Source organism: Cryptomeria japonica, chromosome 11 (genome assembly GCF_030272615.1).
Source record: "Cryptomeria japonica chromosome 11, Sugi_1.0, whole genome shotgun sequence".
Classification (NCBI taxonomy): domain Eukaryota; kingdom Viridiplantae; phylum Streptophyta; class Pinopsida; order Cupressales; family Cupressaceae; genus Cryptomeria; species Cryptomeria japonica.
The window spans coordinates 14,004,195-14,020,534 of NC_081415.1; the positions used below are offsets into that span (position 1 = coordinate 14,004,195).

At 33.0% G+C, this 16,340-nt stretch overlaps 1 protein-coding gene across 2 annotated transcripts; it reads left to right on the plus strand.

Annotated features, from left to right (window-relative positions):
* Positions 1-246: 246 nt before the first annotated feature.
* On the plus strand, positions 247-5,182 carry LOC131032355 (uncharacterized). 2 transcript variants are annotated; one of them, XM_059214198.1, is made up of 2 exons: positions 247-1,197; positions 4,964-5,182. In XM_059214198.1, exons 1-2 carry the CDS (start codon positions 630-632, stop codon positions 5,059-5,061), a joined length of 666 nt encoding a protein of 221 aa, XP_059070181.1. In that variant the 5' UTR covers positions 247-629; the 3' UTR covers positions 5,062-5,182. The 2 variants fall into 2 exon arrangements, with proteins under 2 accessions (XP_059070181.1, XP_057819283.1); XM_057963300.2 differs by lacking the exon at positions 4,964-5,182 and adding an exon at positions 1,764-2,063.
* The last annotated feature ends 11,158 nt before the right edge of the window (positions 5,183-16,340 follow it).

A 16,340-nucleotide genomic window follows, 5' to 3' on the forward strand; every position in this document is an offset into this window, starting at 1 on the left:
GGCTGACAAAACAGGTGTGTTGGAGCTTTCACTTTTGGGGTTTAACGTATGTGCAAGAGGCTGCAGGTAATTAATCATGGTGGCTTTTGGGGCTTAGTGTATGTGCAGGAGGCTGCAGGTAATTAATCATGGTGGCTAGGTGGCATTTGCAAGCAATCCACGTGCCTTGTCTCTCTGCTATTACGATGAAGAATAGATTGAAGCAATGCTTGTGGAGAGGATCATTTTGTCTCTGCCCATCTTTCCTCATCAATGTTTTTGATACAATTTGGGAAGAATCTTAAGGTAAGTCCCTTTCCCTTTTACTTATGTTGTTTCATTTCAGTTAGATTGAAGTGGAAAATGAACGAATGCAGACGTTTCTGGTTTGGGGCAACCTGTTGATCATTGCAAACTTGCGCCTAAAAATGGTTTCAGTGCAGATGACTATTGGCTAAAAGTAACATAATATATAGTCATGGATATCAATAAAACTTTCCATTTTAGCAATAGCGGCTGAAGAGGGGAATGTGGATGAACTTCAGAAATTCTGTAGAAAAAACAAAATCAATATTTTCGAGGAGTTTACAGGGCTAGAGAATAGTCTACTGCATATAGCAGTTTCTCACGGTAATCTGTCAATTATTTCAATGCTTTGTGATGAGATCGTTGGAAGTCCACATGCACAGGCATTTGTTGCCAAGAAAAATTCTCATGGAAACACTGTACTTCACCTTGCAGCCTTTTATGACCATCACGAATTTGTGAAAAAATTCCTTGAAATCATGGCACAGACAGATGTAGAGGCCGGTAACTTTTTGACGGTTAAAAATGGTGAAGGAAACACTGCCCTTTACGAAGCCGCGAAAAGGGGAAATTATGAGGTCGTGAAGTTACTACTGGAGCAGGACAATATGCGTGAGCTGTTAACCATACGAAATCTGAAGGGTGAATTGGCTATTTTTATAGCTGCTCAGGGTGGTCACACAAGCATCGTTCGTTACCTGTTGCCGATAAACTGGAATGAGTCGCAGAGCGCGCTTTTAAACTCCAGAGTACACGGGCAAATATATGAGGATCGTCGGGTGTTGCACGTTAAATATGAGAGCAGAGTATACCGCCAAACACTGGACGATCCTGAGATGCTATACAGTCTGAACATGAGCAGACAAGGCGGCCAAACACCACTTCATCGCGCGGTGTTCTACAGACACTCAGGTAATTATGATGAATCTTCAAAAGATAGGAAAATAAAAGTGCTCCTACTCACCTTCCTTCTATCAATACTTATTTGTATTTTTGTAAATATGGGGATTAAACTTTTGTATGAACTTTGAGTATTAGCTGTTCTAGCTTTTATTGAATAGTTTTATTTGTCTATTCAGGTTAGATATAAGACTAAGACTCAGTTTTCACTTGGACTCAGTTTTCACTTGCTGTTCTAGCTTTTGTCGAATAGTTTTATCAATCTATTCAGGTTACATATAAGGCTAGGACTTAGTTTTCACTTGGCTGTTCTAGTTTTTGTTGAATAGTTTTATCAGTCTATTCAGATTACATATAGGACAAGGACTTAGTTTTCACTTGGCTGTTCTAGCTTTTATTGAATAGTTTTATCAATCTAGACAGGTTACATTAGGACTAGGACTTGGTTTTCACTTGGTTGTTCTAGCTTTTGTTGAATAGTTTTATCAGTCTATTCAGGTTACATATTATCTCTGTATAAATTTGAAACAATGCATTGCTAAGCTGTTATTTAGCTTTCCGCTGTTGGCCTTTTCTAGGGAGAGAGCAAGCTGTCTTAATGGCCAAAAGAATTCAAATAAAGGTCATTGTATAGAGGGTTTCACGTGAAACTCATTGCCAACCAGTGTTTACATTGCAAAGACAATGAATGATCATCATCATCTTAACATTGAAAGTATTACAGGAATCTTGCAGGCCTTAGCTGCACAAAACTGGAAGACATATAATCTATTTGATTTGATGGTAGTTGGCATTTTCTCCCTCGTGCCCGAATTATTTTGCAAATCAAGTACTATATTCTGTATTCAACAAGGTATGATTGTTCATTCTATATAATTTCTAGGTCTAGTTTAATATTTTTGAATTTTAGGTTATACCAGAGTTGTTAAATATGGGATCCTTCTTATAATTCCTTTGTTGCTTTGCATATACAATCATTTCATAGAAACCCTTTTCTGAACATTAAGCTTCATGTCTTTGATATTATACAAATAAGTTGTGGTTCTGTAGTGTTGAGGTAGTATCTATAAGGTTGATATTGATGGTAAAACAAATTTGGCAAACCCATATTAGTTTATCAGTTGAATCTGCCAAAGATAAGCTTCATCATATTAGTTTATGATTTGTAGTTGCTAGATTAAGAATTTAGTTCATGCCACTAAATTTAGTTCATGCCACTAGTTTATGATTTGTGGTTGCTAAATTAACTAATTGAATTAGGTCATGCCACGCTACAACTTTGAGGTAAGGTGAACAAGAAATATTTAAATTTTACATAAGATCTGACATAGATTATAAGTGCCTAATCAAATTGGGCTATTCAGTGGTCAACTGTTTTTCTCTAATTGCTTGACAGTTTTATGACACTTTACATCTCAATTATCAACATGATAATTCCTAATTCCTATTTAGGAATAAGATATGATGCTTGTGCTTTCTAATAAATTATATATATAAACTATTTTTATATATGAAGTTGGTGAACATTTGTTAAATTTTAAGTTTTAATAGAAATTTGAAAAATATTATTAAATTAGAATATAACTAGCATACTTATATTTAGAAAAAATTATGTAAATGAAGTCCGTAGATGTTATTATTCAAAATATTATGCTATTAAAAAATTATTATGTTATTCACTATCATAGCTTTCTTTCCATGGACAACCAAACAAATAGAAAATGAAAGTTGACCAATAACTGCGTTTTCAACTTTAATGTTTACCTAATAGAACAAAAACACTTTATCTATTTTAAGTATTACATATATACATATGAATTGTTAAGTTAACAATTAACTGCTTTTATATACATATCAAATTAATATATTCTTTTTTCATCAATCTTCACTACAAGCAACATTGATTATAACTGCTATTGCAACATTGATTATAACTGCTATTGTCCCTTTCCCAATTACAATACCCTTTCCATGACAATTCATGTTGTCCAATTCTTATGATATTGTTGAAAGTTTACTATCATACTACAAAAAATTCAAAATAAAAACCTGCATGCTACAATGAATTTTATAATAGTTAAGTTCTCCAACAACAACCAACAGAAACCATTCTACATCAATAAAAAATTTAATCTCTCATTGTTCATTGTCTTAGAATTCATTTATATACCCATAAGAATTTGATTATGTTTATTGCATCGAACTTAATTATCTATTATTGAAATATCACATAAACTAAAAATTAGAAATATAGTGAGACTTAATTTTACAATGTTTTTGGTTTGAAATTTCTTTTATCATAAGATTGTATTTTATTTATAAAAAAAAATTCATATTGAAAATATTTTATTGGTTTAATCAATTATTTGTTGGTGTGAGTTTTTCAGTATATCTAAAATTTAGAAAATTGTTTTTATAATAGTTGTTGATGATAGTTTCTTTGTTTCTAATTTCTGTATGGACATGCAGTATGATTCTTGAGAACAACAATGTTCCCTAGTGTAATTTTTTATTAAACTATTAACTAAAAATAAAAATAATAATGATCTATTACTGAAATATCACATAAACTAGAAATTAAAAATATAATCAGACTTAATTTTAACAATTTTTGGTTTGAAATTTCTTTTATCATAAGATTGTATTTTAATTATCAATTTTTTTTAATATTGAAAATAGTTTATAGTTTATTGGTTTAATCAATTATCTGTTGCTGTGAGTTTTTTTTTTTTTTTTTTAATAGTTGTTGTTGATAGTTTCTTTGATTATTGATAAAAAAAAATTGTTTCTAATTTCTGTTTGTTTAAAGGAGGCTTCTCTTAAAGAGAAAGCTATAAATTCCCTACCAAACCCCACAACGTTACTTGGTCTTATCTAGCGAAAGATAGTGACAGCTTCTCTACTTATGGTAGCTTGTGCTTATACTGCTTTACATTCGCATGTACCTAGCAGTTGTTGCTGCAGCAACAACCTGAATTCTCCTTACAACACTACCATTCTTAGAACAAAACAAATCCACCATCACCGTTGCACTATTGGGCAGGAACTAAGCTGCCCTGCAACCCTTGTTTCTCTAGGGTTGAGGGACTTAACCTTTACAAAAGAAGAAAAATATTGTTCATTTGTTCCTAAAATTATGATTAAAAAGAGATGAAACAAGCCTCATCCTTGAGGGGGATAGGAAAGTGGAGGGTTTCAAATGAAGTGCACAGCTAACTAGAACAATAATGATATATTGGTATAATGGGAACACTGCAATTCACCTCAAAGCACAAATTATTGAGGAGACAAAAGAAAGAAAATGCAAGAAATGGACAAGTTTTGTATTGTGACAAAAGTGATTGAAGAGGGATAAGTGAGAAAAAAATTGCTAAGAACAACCTTTGAAGCATAACATACCACATAATTAAAAGGAAAAATTCAACCCAAGGCCATGGAACAGAGTCTCTAATTAATATTGAATATATTTTTCTAAGCTTCACTTTCCTCTTGAGTTAAAGTTAAAGGAAGTTGGATAAGTGAAAAAAACTTCCCACAATAATTCACTTGACAAAAAACTGCAGTTTCAAAAACCTTCATATTTTCTAATGTTGGAATTATGATTATTACTAATGTCATTATGATTGGATAAACAAGGTTAATATTTATTTCGTTATGGCTGAAAAACTCTTAATGAGTTGGAAATGATTGAAGGAACAATTTTGATAATTGATCTTTCATTTTTTTAAAGTTATTATTGGTTAAGATATAACTAATTGATTTCTTTCATGTTATCAAGTGGATGTAGGATGCACACTACCCTCAAAAGGAACGACTTCAGTATCATCAAGGAGAGGGTCACATATATTAGAAGTGAGCATTTCTAATGCGTCATAGGTTTGGTTAATCGGGAATACATCTTCAGCATCTCGACCTTGGTAGAGTAGATCCATATTACCCTACTAATGTCGACCCTAAGTCATTTTTTCACCCTTGTTCTATTAGGTAGTTGGGTATCCTAAGTTTGAGTTTCATCTTTTGATGTGATGGATATTTTATTAAATTAATATCTCTCTTTCGGTTATATATATATATTACTTGAGATTTTCGAAGGCATTATTTTGGATCCATAGCTTATGAATATATTAATAGCCACACATGTATATTGAAACCATACATGCATGGATATTAATATATACATCATTGTTATATGTTTGTTGGATTGTAAGCACTTCATTATGTATTTTGCTTCATGCTTAAGACCACTGGCAGTGGATGCAGTGGCCACCATCTTGGTGGCCAGGTAATCTTGTAACTATTGGACATTTTGTAAAAGGTATTAGTGCTTGAGCTAGCACCTTTTTAGCAGGTTCATTGTTATTAATATGGCATTCAATGAAGTTGTTGTTCTAATCTTGGAGTATTGTGATATTATTCTATGAAAACTTTGAGCTTTCTACTCATTGATACTATTATTTTGGGAGACATTTGTTGTTGTCATATTGCTCTTGGTGATGTTGTTTATTCTTTGCACTATGAAGCACTCATTATTGAGGTTGTTAGTTATCATAGTGTTGGGCCAGGGCTTTGGGTGTTGTGGATTTATTTATGCATGGGCAGTTGTTGTTTGTGAGAGGAGCCAAGTCGATTGTCTTGAGCTCATAGAATTCTTGAGGCGTACTCTTTTGTCATAATTTTTTTTGCCTTCTCTTAAAGCTATACAGGATGAAATCAATTGGAGGAGAGACAAATGTATGCGGCATGTTCTAGCCCTTTGTGCGATGGCAGAGCCCCACATTTCCATGGTCAAGGATACTTTGGATTCTTGTACCCCTAATTCTACTAAGGATTCTAATAATAATTTTTTCTTCTTTGATAAATTTCTTAGTTTATGTAAGGATTGGCAAGAAGGTAATGCATCTGCCTAGTAGGCCATTTCTTTGTGCCTTTGGCAGTTGACTAGTTTCACTAGTTTTCTTGTGTTTTTTGTTTCTCATTCTATCTCTGGTTTAGTTTGTGTTAGTGGTTTTTTACTATTTTTTGTTTGTTCGGTCTATCTTTTTGCTAGGTGCGCACTTCTCATGCACCCTAGGTGGCAGCTTTTTGTGGTTATATAATATCTTGTAATGGTATAGGTGTATCCCACTTTTTATTAATGAGAACAATTATAAATAAATTACAAAACAAAATTTATATTAGCAACAAATTATTTTTTCACAATTTACAAACTTAAGAAATATGCATAAACTCTATTCAAAAACAATTTTATAATAAAATAAAAAAATACTACATTCCAATTGATGCTAATAATTTTTTTTATCACTAGTTAGTGTGATGATTGCAACAGTATTGGCCTAATAATTGTAAACATGAAATTTTATTTAATTATATGAATATGTATAATTCTAATATTTTATAACTGATTATAATATTATTATGAAAAAGTTTATATTTAAATCAGAAATTAGATTTTTTTGATTAAATTGTATAAATAGAAAGATTTTCAACATGAATACTATTAAATAATTATACATGAAACAAGAATATCTCACATTTCATAAGTGAAACAACACTATAAATTATCATGAATCAAACCTTGTATATATATTTTTAACGTTATGGAATAAATAAAATTGAAATTGAACTTACCAAATAATTACAAAGACATTAAAACATAAGAAATTTTTTAATATAAATTATTGAAATGTTTATTGAACCTAAAAACATAACAAGAAGAAGCGAAAAACTGTAGTTACAAATTATTGAGGAGACAAAAGAAAGAAAATGCAAGAAATGGACAAGTTTTGTATTGTGAGAAAAGTGATTGAAGAGGGATAAGTGAAAGAATTTTTTTGCTAAGAACACCCTTTGAAGCGTAACATACCACATAATTAAAAGGGAAAATTCAACCTAAGGCCATGGAAGGGAGTCTCTAATTAATATTGAATATATTTTTCTAAGCTTCACTTTACTCTTGAGTTAAAGGAAGTTGGATAAGTGAAAAAAACTTCCTACACTAATTCACTTGACAAAAAACTGCATTTTCAAAAACCTTTAATGTTACATTCATCTTTTCTAATGTTGGAATTATAATTATTACTAATGTCATTATGATTGCATAAACAAGGTTAATATTTATTTCGTTATGGCTGAAAAACTCTTAATGAGTTGGAAATGATTGACGGAACAATTTTGATAATTGATTTTCATTTTTTTAAAGTTATTATTGGTTAAGATATGACTAATTGATTTCTTTCATGTAAACAAGTGGATGTAGGACGCACACTACCCTAAGAAGGGACGACTTCAGTATCATCAAGGAGAGGGTCACAGATATTAGAAGTGAGCATTGCTAATGCGTCATAGGTTTGGTTAATCGGGAATACATCTTCAGCATCTCGACCTTGGTAGAGTAGATCCATATCACCCTACTAATGTCGACCCTAAGTCATTTTTTCACCCTTGTTCTATCAGGTAGTCGGGTATCCTAAGTTTGAGTTTCATCTTTTGATGTGATGGATATTTTATTAAATTAATATCTCTCTTTCGGTTATATATATATATTACTTGAGATTTTCGAAGGCATTATTTTGGATCCATAGCTTATGAATATATTAATAGCCACACATGTATATTGAAACCATACATGCATGGATATTAATATATATATCATTGTTATATGTTTGTTGGATTGTAAGCACTTCATTATGTATTTTGCTTCATGCTTAAGACCACTGGCAGTGGATGCAGTGGCCACCATCTTGGTGGCCAGGTAATCTTGTAACTATTGGACATTTTGTAAAATGTATTAGTGCTTGAGCTAGCACCTTTTTAGCAGGTTCATTGTTATTAATATGGCATTCAATGAAGTTGTTGTTCTAATCTTGGAGTATTGTGATATTATTCTATGAAAACTTTGAGCTTTCTACTCATTGATACTATTATTTTGGTAGACATTTGTTGTTGTCATATTGCTCTTGGTGATGTTGTTTATTCTTTGCACTATGAAGCACTCATTATTGAGGTTGTTAGTTATCATAGTGTTGGGCCAGGTCTTTGAGTGTTGTGGATTTATTTATGCGTGGGTAGTTGTTGTTTGTGAGAGGAGCCAAGTTGATTGTCTTGAGGTCATAGAATTCTTGAGGCGTACCCTCTTGTCATAATTTTTTTGCCTTCTCTTAAAGCTATACAGGATGAAATCGATTGGAGGAGAGACAAATGTATGTGGCATGTTCTATCCCTTTGTGCAATGGCGGAGCCCCACGTTTCCATGGTCAAGGATACTTTGGATTCTTGTACCCCTAATTCTATTAAGGATTCTAATAAGAATGTTTTCTTCTTTGATAAATTTCTTAGTTTATGTGAGGATTGGTAAGAAGGTAATGCATCTGCCTAGTAGGCCATCTCTTTGTGCCTTTGGCAGTTGACTAGTTTCACTCATTTTCTTGTGTTTTTTGTTTCTCGTTCTATCTCTAGTTTAGTTTGTGTTAGTGGTTTTTTAATTTTTTTTGTTTTTTCGGTCTGTCTTTTTGCTAGGTGCGCACTTCTCATGCACCCTAGGTGGCAGCTTTTTGTGTAATGGTATAGGCGTATCCCGCTTTTTATTAATGAGAACAATTATAAATAAATTACAAAACAAAATTTATATTAGCAACAAATTATTTTTTCACAATTTACAAACTTAAGAAATATGCATAAACTCTATTCAAAAATAATTTTATAATAAAATAAAAAAATACTACATTCTAATTGATGCTAATAACCTTTTTATCACTAGTTAGTGTGATGATTGCAATACTACTCGCCTAATAATTGTAAACATGACATTTTATTTAATTATATGAATATGTATAATTCTAATATTTTATAACTGATTATAATATTATTATGAAAAAGTTTATATTTAAATCAGAAATTAGTTCTTTTTGATTAAATTGTACAAATAGAAACATTTTCAACATAAATACTATTAAATAATTATACATCAAACAAGAATATCTCAGATTTCATAAGTGAAACAACACTATAAATTATCATGAATCAAACCTTGTATATATATTTTTAACATTATGGAATAAATAAAATTGTATTTTTAACGTTATGGAATAAATAAAATTGAAATTGAACTTATCAAATAATTACAAAGACATTAAAACATAAGAAATTTTTTAATATAAATTAATGAAATGTTCATTGAACCTAAAAACATAACAACAAGAAGCGAAAAACTGTAGTTACAAAAAAAAAAAAAAAATGTTGATTCAAAATATTAAATTAAATTAATTAACAAGATGAATCTTACACATTCCATGATATCAATATGCATACTTATTCAGATTTGACATTTACATTTTAGATCATATTGCAGAATCCATCATCAGAAAAACAGATTGATTCTCTTCTCTAATTCAATCTTATTCTGACAATACATCATAAATATTTATATAATAAAATATTACAATCAAATTAAATGAAACACAACAAATTAATAAAAAATACTAAAATTTCAAATTATTAACTATGAACAAGTCCTCACCATTAAACTCTCTGCAGCAAAGTGTGCTGGCCCGTCAAGAATGTCTGGTCCGCATAGCAAAACAATCATTTCATTTTGCAAGGCGGGCAAGCCATTCTTGGCGGGCAAACAGACTCTAACTTGGATCAAATTACTTATTTGGCCGAATCCTTCCTTTCCAGCTTCTATATGCAATTATATATATTATCTTACCCATTATAGTGCAATATATTCTATATTCACATGGAAGAACACAAATATATATAATATTATGTAAGAGAATGATATGACAGGAGGAATAATTTGAGTGATCATTCAGGCATGACGGCAAAAGTGACTCCATTATAGTTCTGGACTGATGAATCAAATTTATAGATGGGACATTTTAACATCTGTTACAACTCTGTTCGTTGATATACCTAGCAGTGGTCACCATGGGCATATTTCTGTTACTCCATTTTCTTCTCTGAGAATAAGAAAAAATCCATTGAACGAGTTTCATCAGATGAAGTCTTAAATTATTAAGAGGAATCCATTCGAAAAGAGAATAAGTATGATGAAAGCGACAACGAGGCAAGCATGGAGATGAATAGTTCCACCAATTTTATCACAAGACTTACATGTCATAAACAGTCAATTGATAACATGGGAATATTACGATGTTGCCATGTTTTTTAATATAGTATAAAGAAATAGATTTAAAATACTTATCAGGGAAGAATAAGTTTTTTTTCAAAAGATAAAAAAAAACATTAATACAATCTAATCAATGACAAGTAGCGTAGACTACAACACATCAACGAATAGTTCACAATAGATCATAATATGACAACAAAGTAATTAAGAACAAATAACACATCCATGAACTTACTAAAAGGAACAAGAAACAATTATATTTCTGTAATCAATTTATTTTTCTGTTTATATCACTTTACAATAGTTATTGGTTCTACAACAATATTTAGGAATTGAGTCAATTTGGGAAAAAAACAAAAGATGATTAAACCTACATGCGTCTTTTTTAATTTTCATTTTATTTTTTTTTAGGTGAAAGACCATTAGGTTAGAATTGGAGCATGCAAGAGGGGATATAACTAGTATCACTAGTACATTCGGAGCTGATTTGCGACGACAATTTGTTGGATTTGTGACGAATTTTTATCGGAGTGTCGATGAAATCCACTCTTGAAAACTCAACGTCGGATTGGTCGATGATGTCATGCCCGTCAGAAATTCGACAACCAATGGACTTTGCTGATGGTCAAAGAAGTCGTCGGTCAAAAGCTTGGTATTCGTCGTAATTCCGATGATGATAATTTTTATCAAAAAAAAAAAATTATTATCACCGAAGATAATTATTATCACCGATTATGCATTTTCATCGAAAGAATAATATCGATCAGACAAAAGGAAGCTACATCGATAAAAAGATATCGATGAGACTTAGCGATGTCTCATCAATATAAAACAGCAATCAAAGGAAGGAAATGCCAATGAATTGCAGAAAGGACTCACCGAAGATAATAACTTTATCGACAAAAGATATCAAAGAAAGCATAGAGGGTCTTCATCGATGGGAAAAGTTCTTGAGGAAATAATACTATCGGTGCAACATAAAAAGGACCCACCAAAAGGAGCGTTTTCATCGAAAGAATAATATTGATTAGACAAAAGGAAGCTACATCGATAAAAGGTATCGATGAGACCCAGCGATGTCTCATCGATATAAAAGAGGCATCGAAGGAAGGAAATGCTGATGAATTCTAGAAAGGACTCACCGAAGATAATAACTTCATCGACAAAAGATATCGAAGAAAGCAGAGAGGGTCTTTATCGATGGGAAAAGTTCTTGAGGAAATAATACTATCGATGGAACATAAAAATGACCCACTGAAAGGAGCGTTTTCATCGAAAGAATAATATCGATCAAACAAAAGGAAGCTACATCGATAAAATATATCGATGAGGATATAGGTTTCGAGGAGGTTAAAAGGCATGTTCCCGATATGCGTGGTTTTGCTGATGTAACTTTATCGATGAAGAACGATAAGGGAAAATAAAGAAAAGCTTCAGTCAGATAATAGACTCATTCATCAACGGGGAATAGTGATATCGATGAAAGAAGTATTTCGATGGAAAAATAAAGGAGGACATCGAAATCCAAGGTTTCTTCAACATAAGACCCGATGGATATCAGATATGATTTGATGAGGAGACAACCATATTTACTGAATACAGTATTTCAATGAAGGGAAAAAATACTTGATCAAAGTAACATTCGAAAGAAAAATATTATCGATAGAAACAAAGAGATCGATGGACTAAAGAAACAAATGATCGAAAGACATATCCTCATCGAAATGATTATTGATTGCCGCAAAAATTAGAAACAAATCCCACAAAAGGTCACATCGTCATTAAATTCGAACGTGTGCCCAAGTGACCGTTGTCCGAAATGGCCATTACTAACTGATTAAATATGCCATAAGTAGTGGATCAACATCAAAGGACACAACATTATGGAATTCACAAGTGATGAACTAAAAGAAGGAATTGGGCGAATTCACAGATAAAGCTTATTAATTCCAAGTAAGTTGTTTGCACATAGACCTCTTTTTTAAAATTCAAATGGAATCATCACCTAAAACTAATAAGACCAAAAAAGGAAAAGAACCTATCGTTGTAGAAGAAAAACCTAAAAGACAGAAAAGGGAAGGGCGTTCTTTGGCCCAGGACCTGATTGACCAGTGCCCATCATCTAGTTTGAGGTCCAAGAAGATTAGAGTTGATGAGTAAGGCCTAGAGGACCAGTTTGAGGATCTTGGAGACATATGGATAGAATTGAGAGGGTATGAATTATTCATATATGGGTACAACAAAAGAGTTGCCCCTCAACCTATCAACAATTCATGGCAATTGAACTTAGGAAGGTTAGCTGTGGCTAATGTATTTGTGAATGTGGAGCTCATGAAGGCATTGGCAAACAATTATGACCCTAAAACAAGGACCATATATAACTACATGGGTGAGCCAATTCTTACAATCAGAAAGGAGGTTATTGACACCGTGTTCAAGTTGGATTGGGGATTTAAAGAATTGATTGACCTCAAGAAGTTAACAAGTGAATATTTTAACCTAGAGCACATTTACAAAACGTGGAGATTCCCTATACATAGATCTAGGAATGCAAGGTCCTTAGTGCCACTAGGTCAGGATGACAAAGCTCCCTATGATGTCAACTCTTTCCATCCATATTTCAAGTATACCTATTACCATGTTGCCCAAGTGCTAGGGATAAAAGCCCATCCTTTGATGGATATTTCAGCCATGGTCATTTATGTCGATTTGCAGTCTAAGGACCCCCGCTTCTTTGATTTTTCTGCTTATTTGGTTGAGGTTTTGAATCATGGCTTAGAAAAGTTAAAGGGGGATGTCATCAATGTTCATTTCAAGCATTATTCCTTACTGATGCGTGTGCTATTGTATGTGGGCCAAGATGAAGGGTTATGGCCAGAAGAGTTATGTGTTAGGACATATGACAATGCTGGGATGAGAAAACTAGTGCAACTATGGGTTTCTTCATGGGACCAGAGGTATGTGAATAATCAATATTGGCATTTTGAGGAGTTCTTTGTCAAGCCATTATATAGACTGTTGGGATGCCCATGCAATCATGCCCTTGCTCCAGAGGTTCAAAGATTTCTAAGACCAAAAGATTTCGCTGAAGATCCCTCAATTGAACACAAATGGGGAGATTGGTATTGTTTTTCAGATTGCACACAAGTCAGGGTATACGGGTTCGAAGGGAGACCATACTTACTACCACTTACAGTCCCTAACAAAGTGGCTTGTCTAGAAATTGTGAGGCAAATGTCAATAGTGAGTACAGAACATCTGACAAGCCATGGGAAACAATCAATTGTACCTGGGTTGTTAGTATTTTCAGATTTTATTGTGAAAATTTCAAAGAGTTATGGTCTGCTGCAGACAAAATTGGATTATTATGGCATGGCTATGGGGATCCAAGGCCTAATTTTGATCCTGAAGGATACATAAGGATAGCCCGGTCATCACAAAAGCTGAAGGTTGGAGAGCATAAATCTTACCTACCGGATGACCTCATTAAGAACATTGGCAGAGAAGAGGCTAGAGTGAAGCGAATAAAGTTTGAGAAAGCAATGCAAACTAATAAATGGAAGCTTTTTGGAAGGAAAATGGATCAGAACATTCTACAAAAGATTAAAGACCCCTTGGAGTTGGCCAACAAACTTATGGAGCTTGAATTGGAAATACTTGAGGGAGTCCCACCTCATGTTTTTTAGGGATTACATTGATACTATTAGGAATACAGAGGCTTTGGCTCATATGTCTCCTGCTTCCACGTCTGGCATCGTTCCATTCACTACTCAAGAGGATTACCCCCTTGGTTATGCAGAGGATACACCAATAGACTTGGAACAAGACAACTAAATGTCCGAGAAGTGGCTGACATCAGATTTCTGGAGCATGAGGATTTCATTGCTGATAGTGACTTCATTGCTTCCAAGGAGTTCACCGCATTCCTCTATCAGCTTAAAGGATCTCAAATTAGGAATAACATGAGAAATAGTGAACAAGAGCAGCAGCTTCAAAAGTTACAAGAGGAGATGGATCTTGTGATGAGAGAAATGACACCTAAGAAGGGAAGACAGTTGCTTAAGGAAGCTGGTTTGCTATTATACTCTAGATGGGACATGAACTTTGCCTTGTTGTTTGATGGATTCCTCAAGAAACGGGACCCAAGTAAGCAAATGATGCCAAACAGATTGATAAACTCTTTAGAGGATCAGGATATGATCCAGATCAGAAGGCTCTTCTACAATGGGCTATCTATCCCAAAGATAAAAGACCTATATTGGTTGATACAAAAGAAGCTTTTGGACATTTGATTGTGCAGTAGGTTGGAAAGACTAACCCTAGAACAATTGCCAACTAAATTTGGATTTCGCTAAACTGAACCAAGATTAGATAGAGTTTCTGGTCTGAGAAAATTCTACATACAAAAGCCTATATGAGAAAACCGATGAAGAAAAACAGAGACTGCAAGCAAGATTGCTTCAAATTGATACAGGTACTAGTCAAACAGGGATGACATATAATGTTGATAGAGATGCCATGGATGCCTTGACAGACGCTATGTATTGGAGAAATAGGGCCGAAAAGACATCTCGGCAAGTAGAAAAGGTACAACAAAAGATGGATAAGTTGATTCTGGAGATCATTGAACATAGGTTCAGAAGTATGATGCATGTTGCATAAATCTATTGGAAAACATACACTAGAACAGTCAAAGCTTTGAAAGAGCATGAAAGGCTCAGGTCTTGGTTGGAAGACATGATGAATGACAATAGTTTGATTAATCCAGGTCAGAAAATTGAAGTTGAGGCTTACTTGAAGTCCCATGATGAATTGGAAAATCAATTAAGGAAAGAGCTTCAAAGGTTGGATGATGGGATACCCCTAGGGTGCCCTCTTTTTACAATAATGGTGAGTTGGTATCATTCAAACAGTGGAAACAAGAGTTCATTGATGAGAAGAATCGAGCAGTAGCAGAGTTGAATCGAGACAAATAATTGTCACTTTGTGTTAACCATATTCTATCCAATCATTTCCAAACAAAAAGAAACATGAGGATACTAAAAAATGATGTTCTAATGTATAAAGATGATAAGTACATTCAACACATAGGAATGTTGAACTTGTTTATCTTCCAGTTTGTTAACAAAAGTGCTAATTAATAGTTATGTGCAAAAAAGCCACGATGCTTGGTGACAATTTATACCCTCATATAAATGAGGGAACTTTTGTAACAATAAGGATCATTAGAGAAGAAGTAGAATATAGCCTCAGGCTTACTATTGTACCATTTTGCGAATATACATAATATAATCATTCGTCTTTCCTTTGTGTATATGCTGTGGATTATTGCATCTTTCTATAGGTAGTTGCTTGTGATATTATCTAAAGGAGATAAGGTTACTTGTGTTTTTCCAGTAAAACTTCGTGTTTCATATTGTAGATTTGAATAAAAGATTTACTTGCGAATATAGTTTTGTATATAGTGCACCTGCATATTATCTCAACCATGGTGCCCCTGCATATGTATATAGTTTTGTTTATAGGTGGAAAGCCTGAGGTTTAATCTCGAACTTGGTTTCTCTGATACCATATGTAATATTCCATTAATTCTATACTTAAAGAAAATAAGTTGTGATCTATATTAAGATAAAAAATTGAGCATTTCAAAATAAAACATAACTACTTTAGTTGAAGGAGAAAACTAACTAAATGTTCTTCAACATAATAAGAATCTAACTAATTTATCTAAAATGAAGGTAATCTTTTAACAATAAAAAAAATTGAACAAATATTATTAAGCTAATCAATATGAGAAAGGAATTCAAATGGCTAGTTTCATCACATAGATAAAGCATCACCATCTTGGCCAAGGTTTTAACATTGCAAGCACCAATGCATTGTTAGTGTTCACCTCCCTTGCTCGACTTGTACATCTAATTCTTGAGCTCAACAAACTCACTAGTTACCAACCATCTAAACAAGCCATCTGCTTAATGTGTACTAACAATAATGGGTATTAACGACCATCATATGATAAATAGCA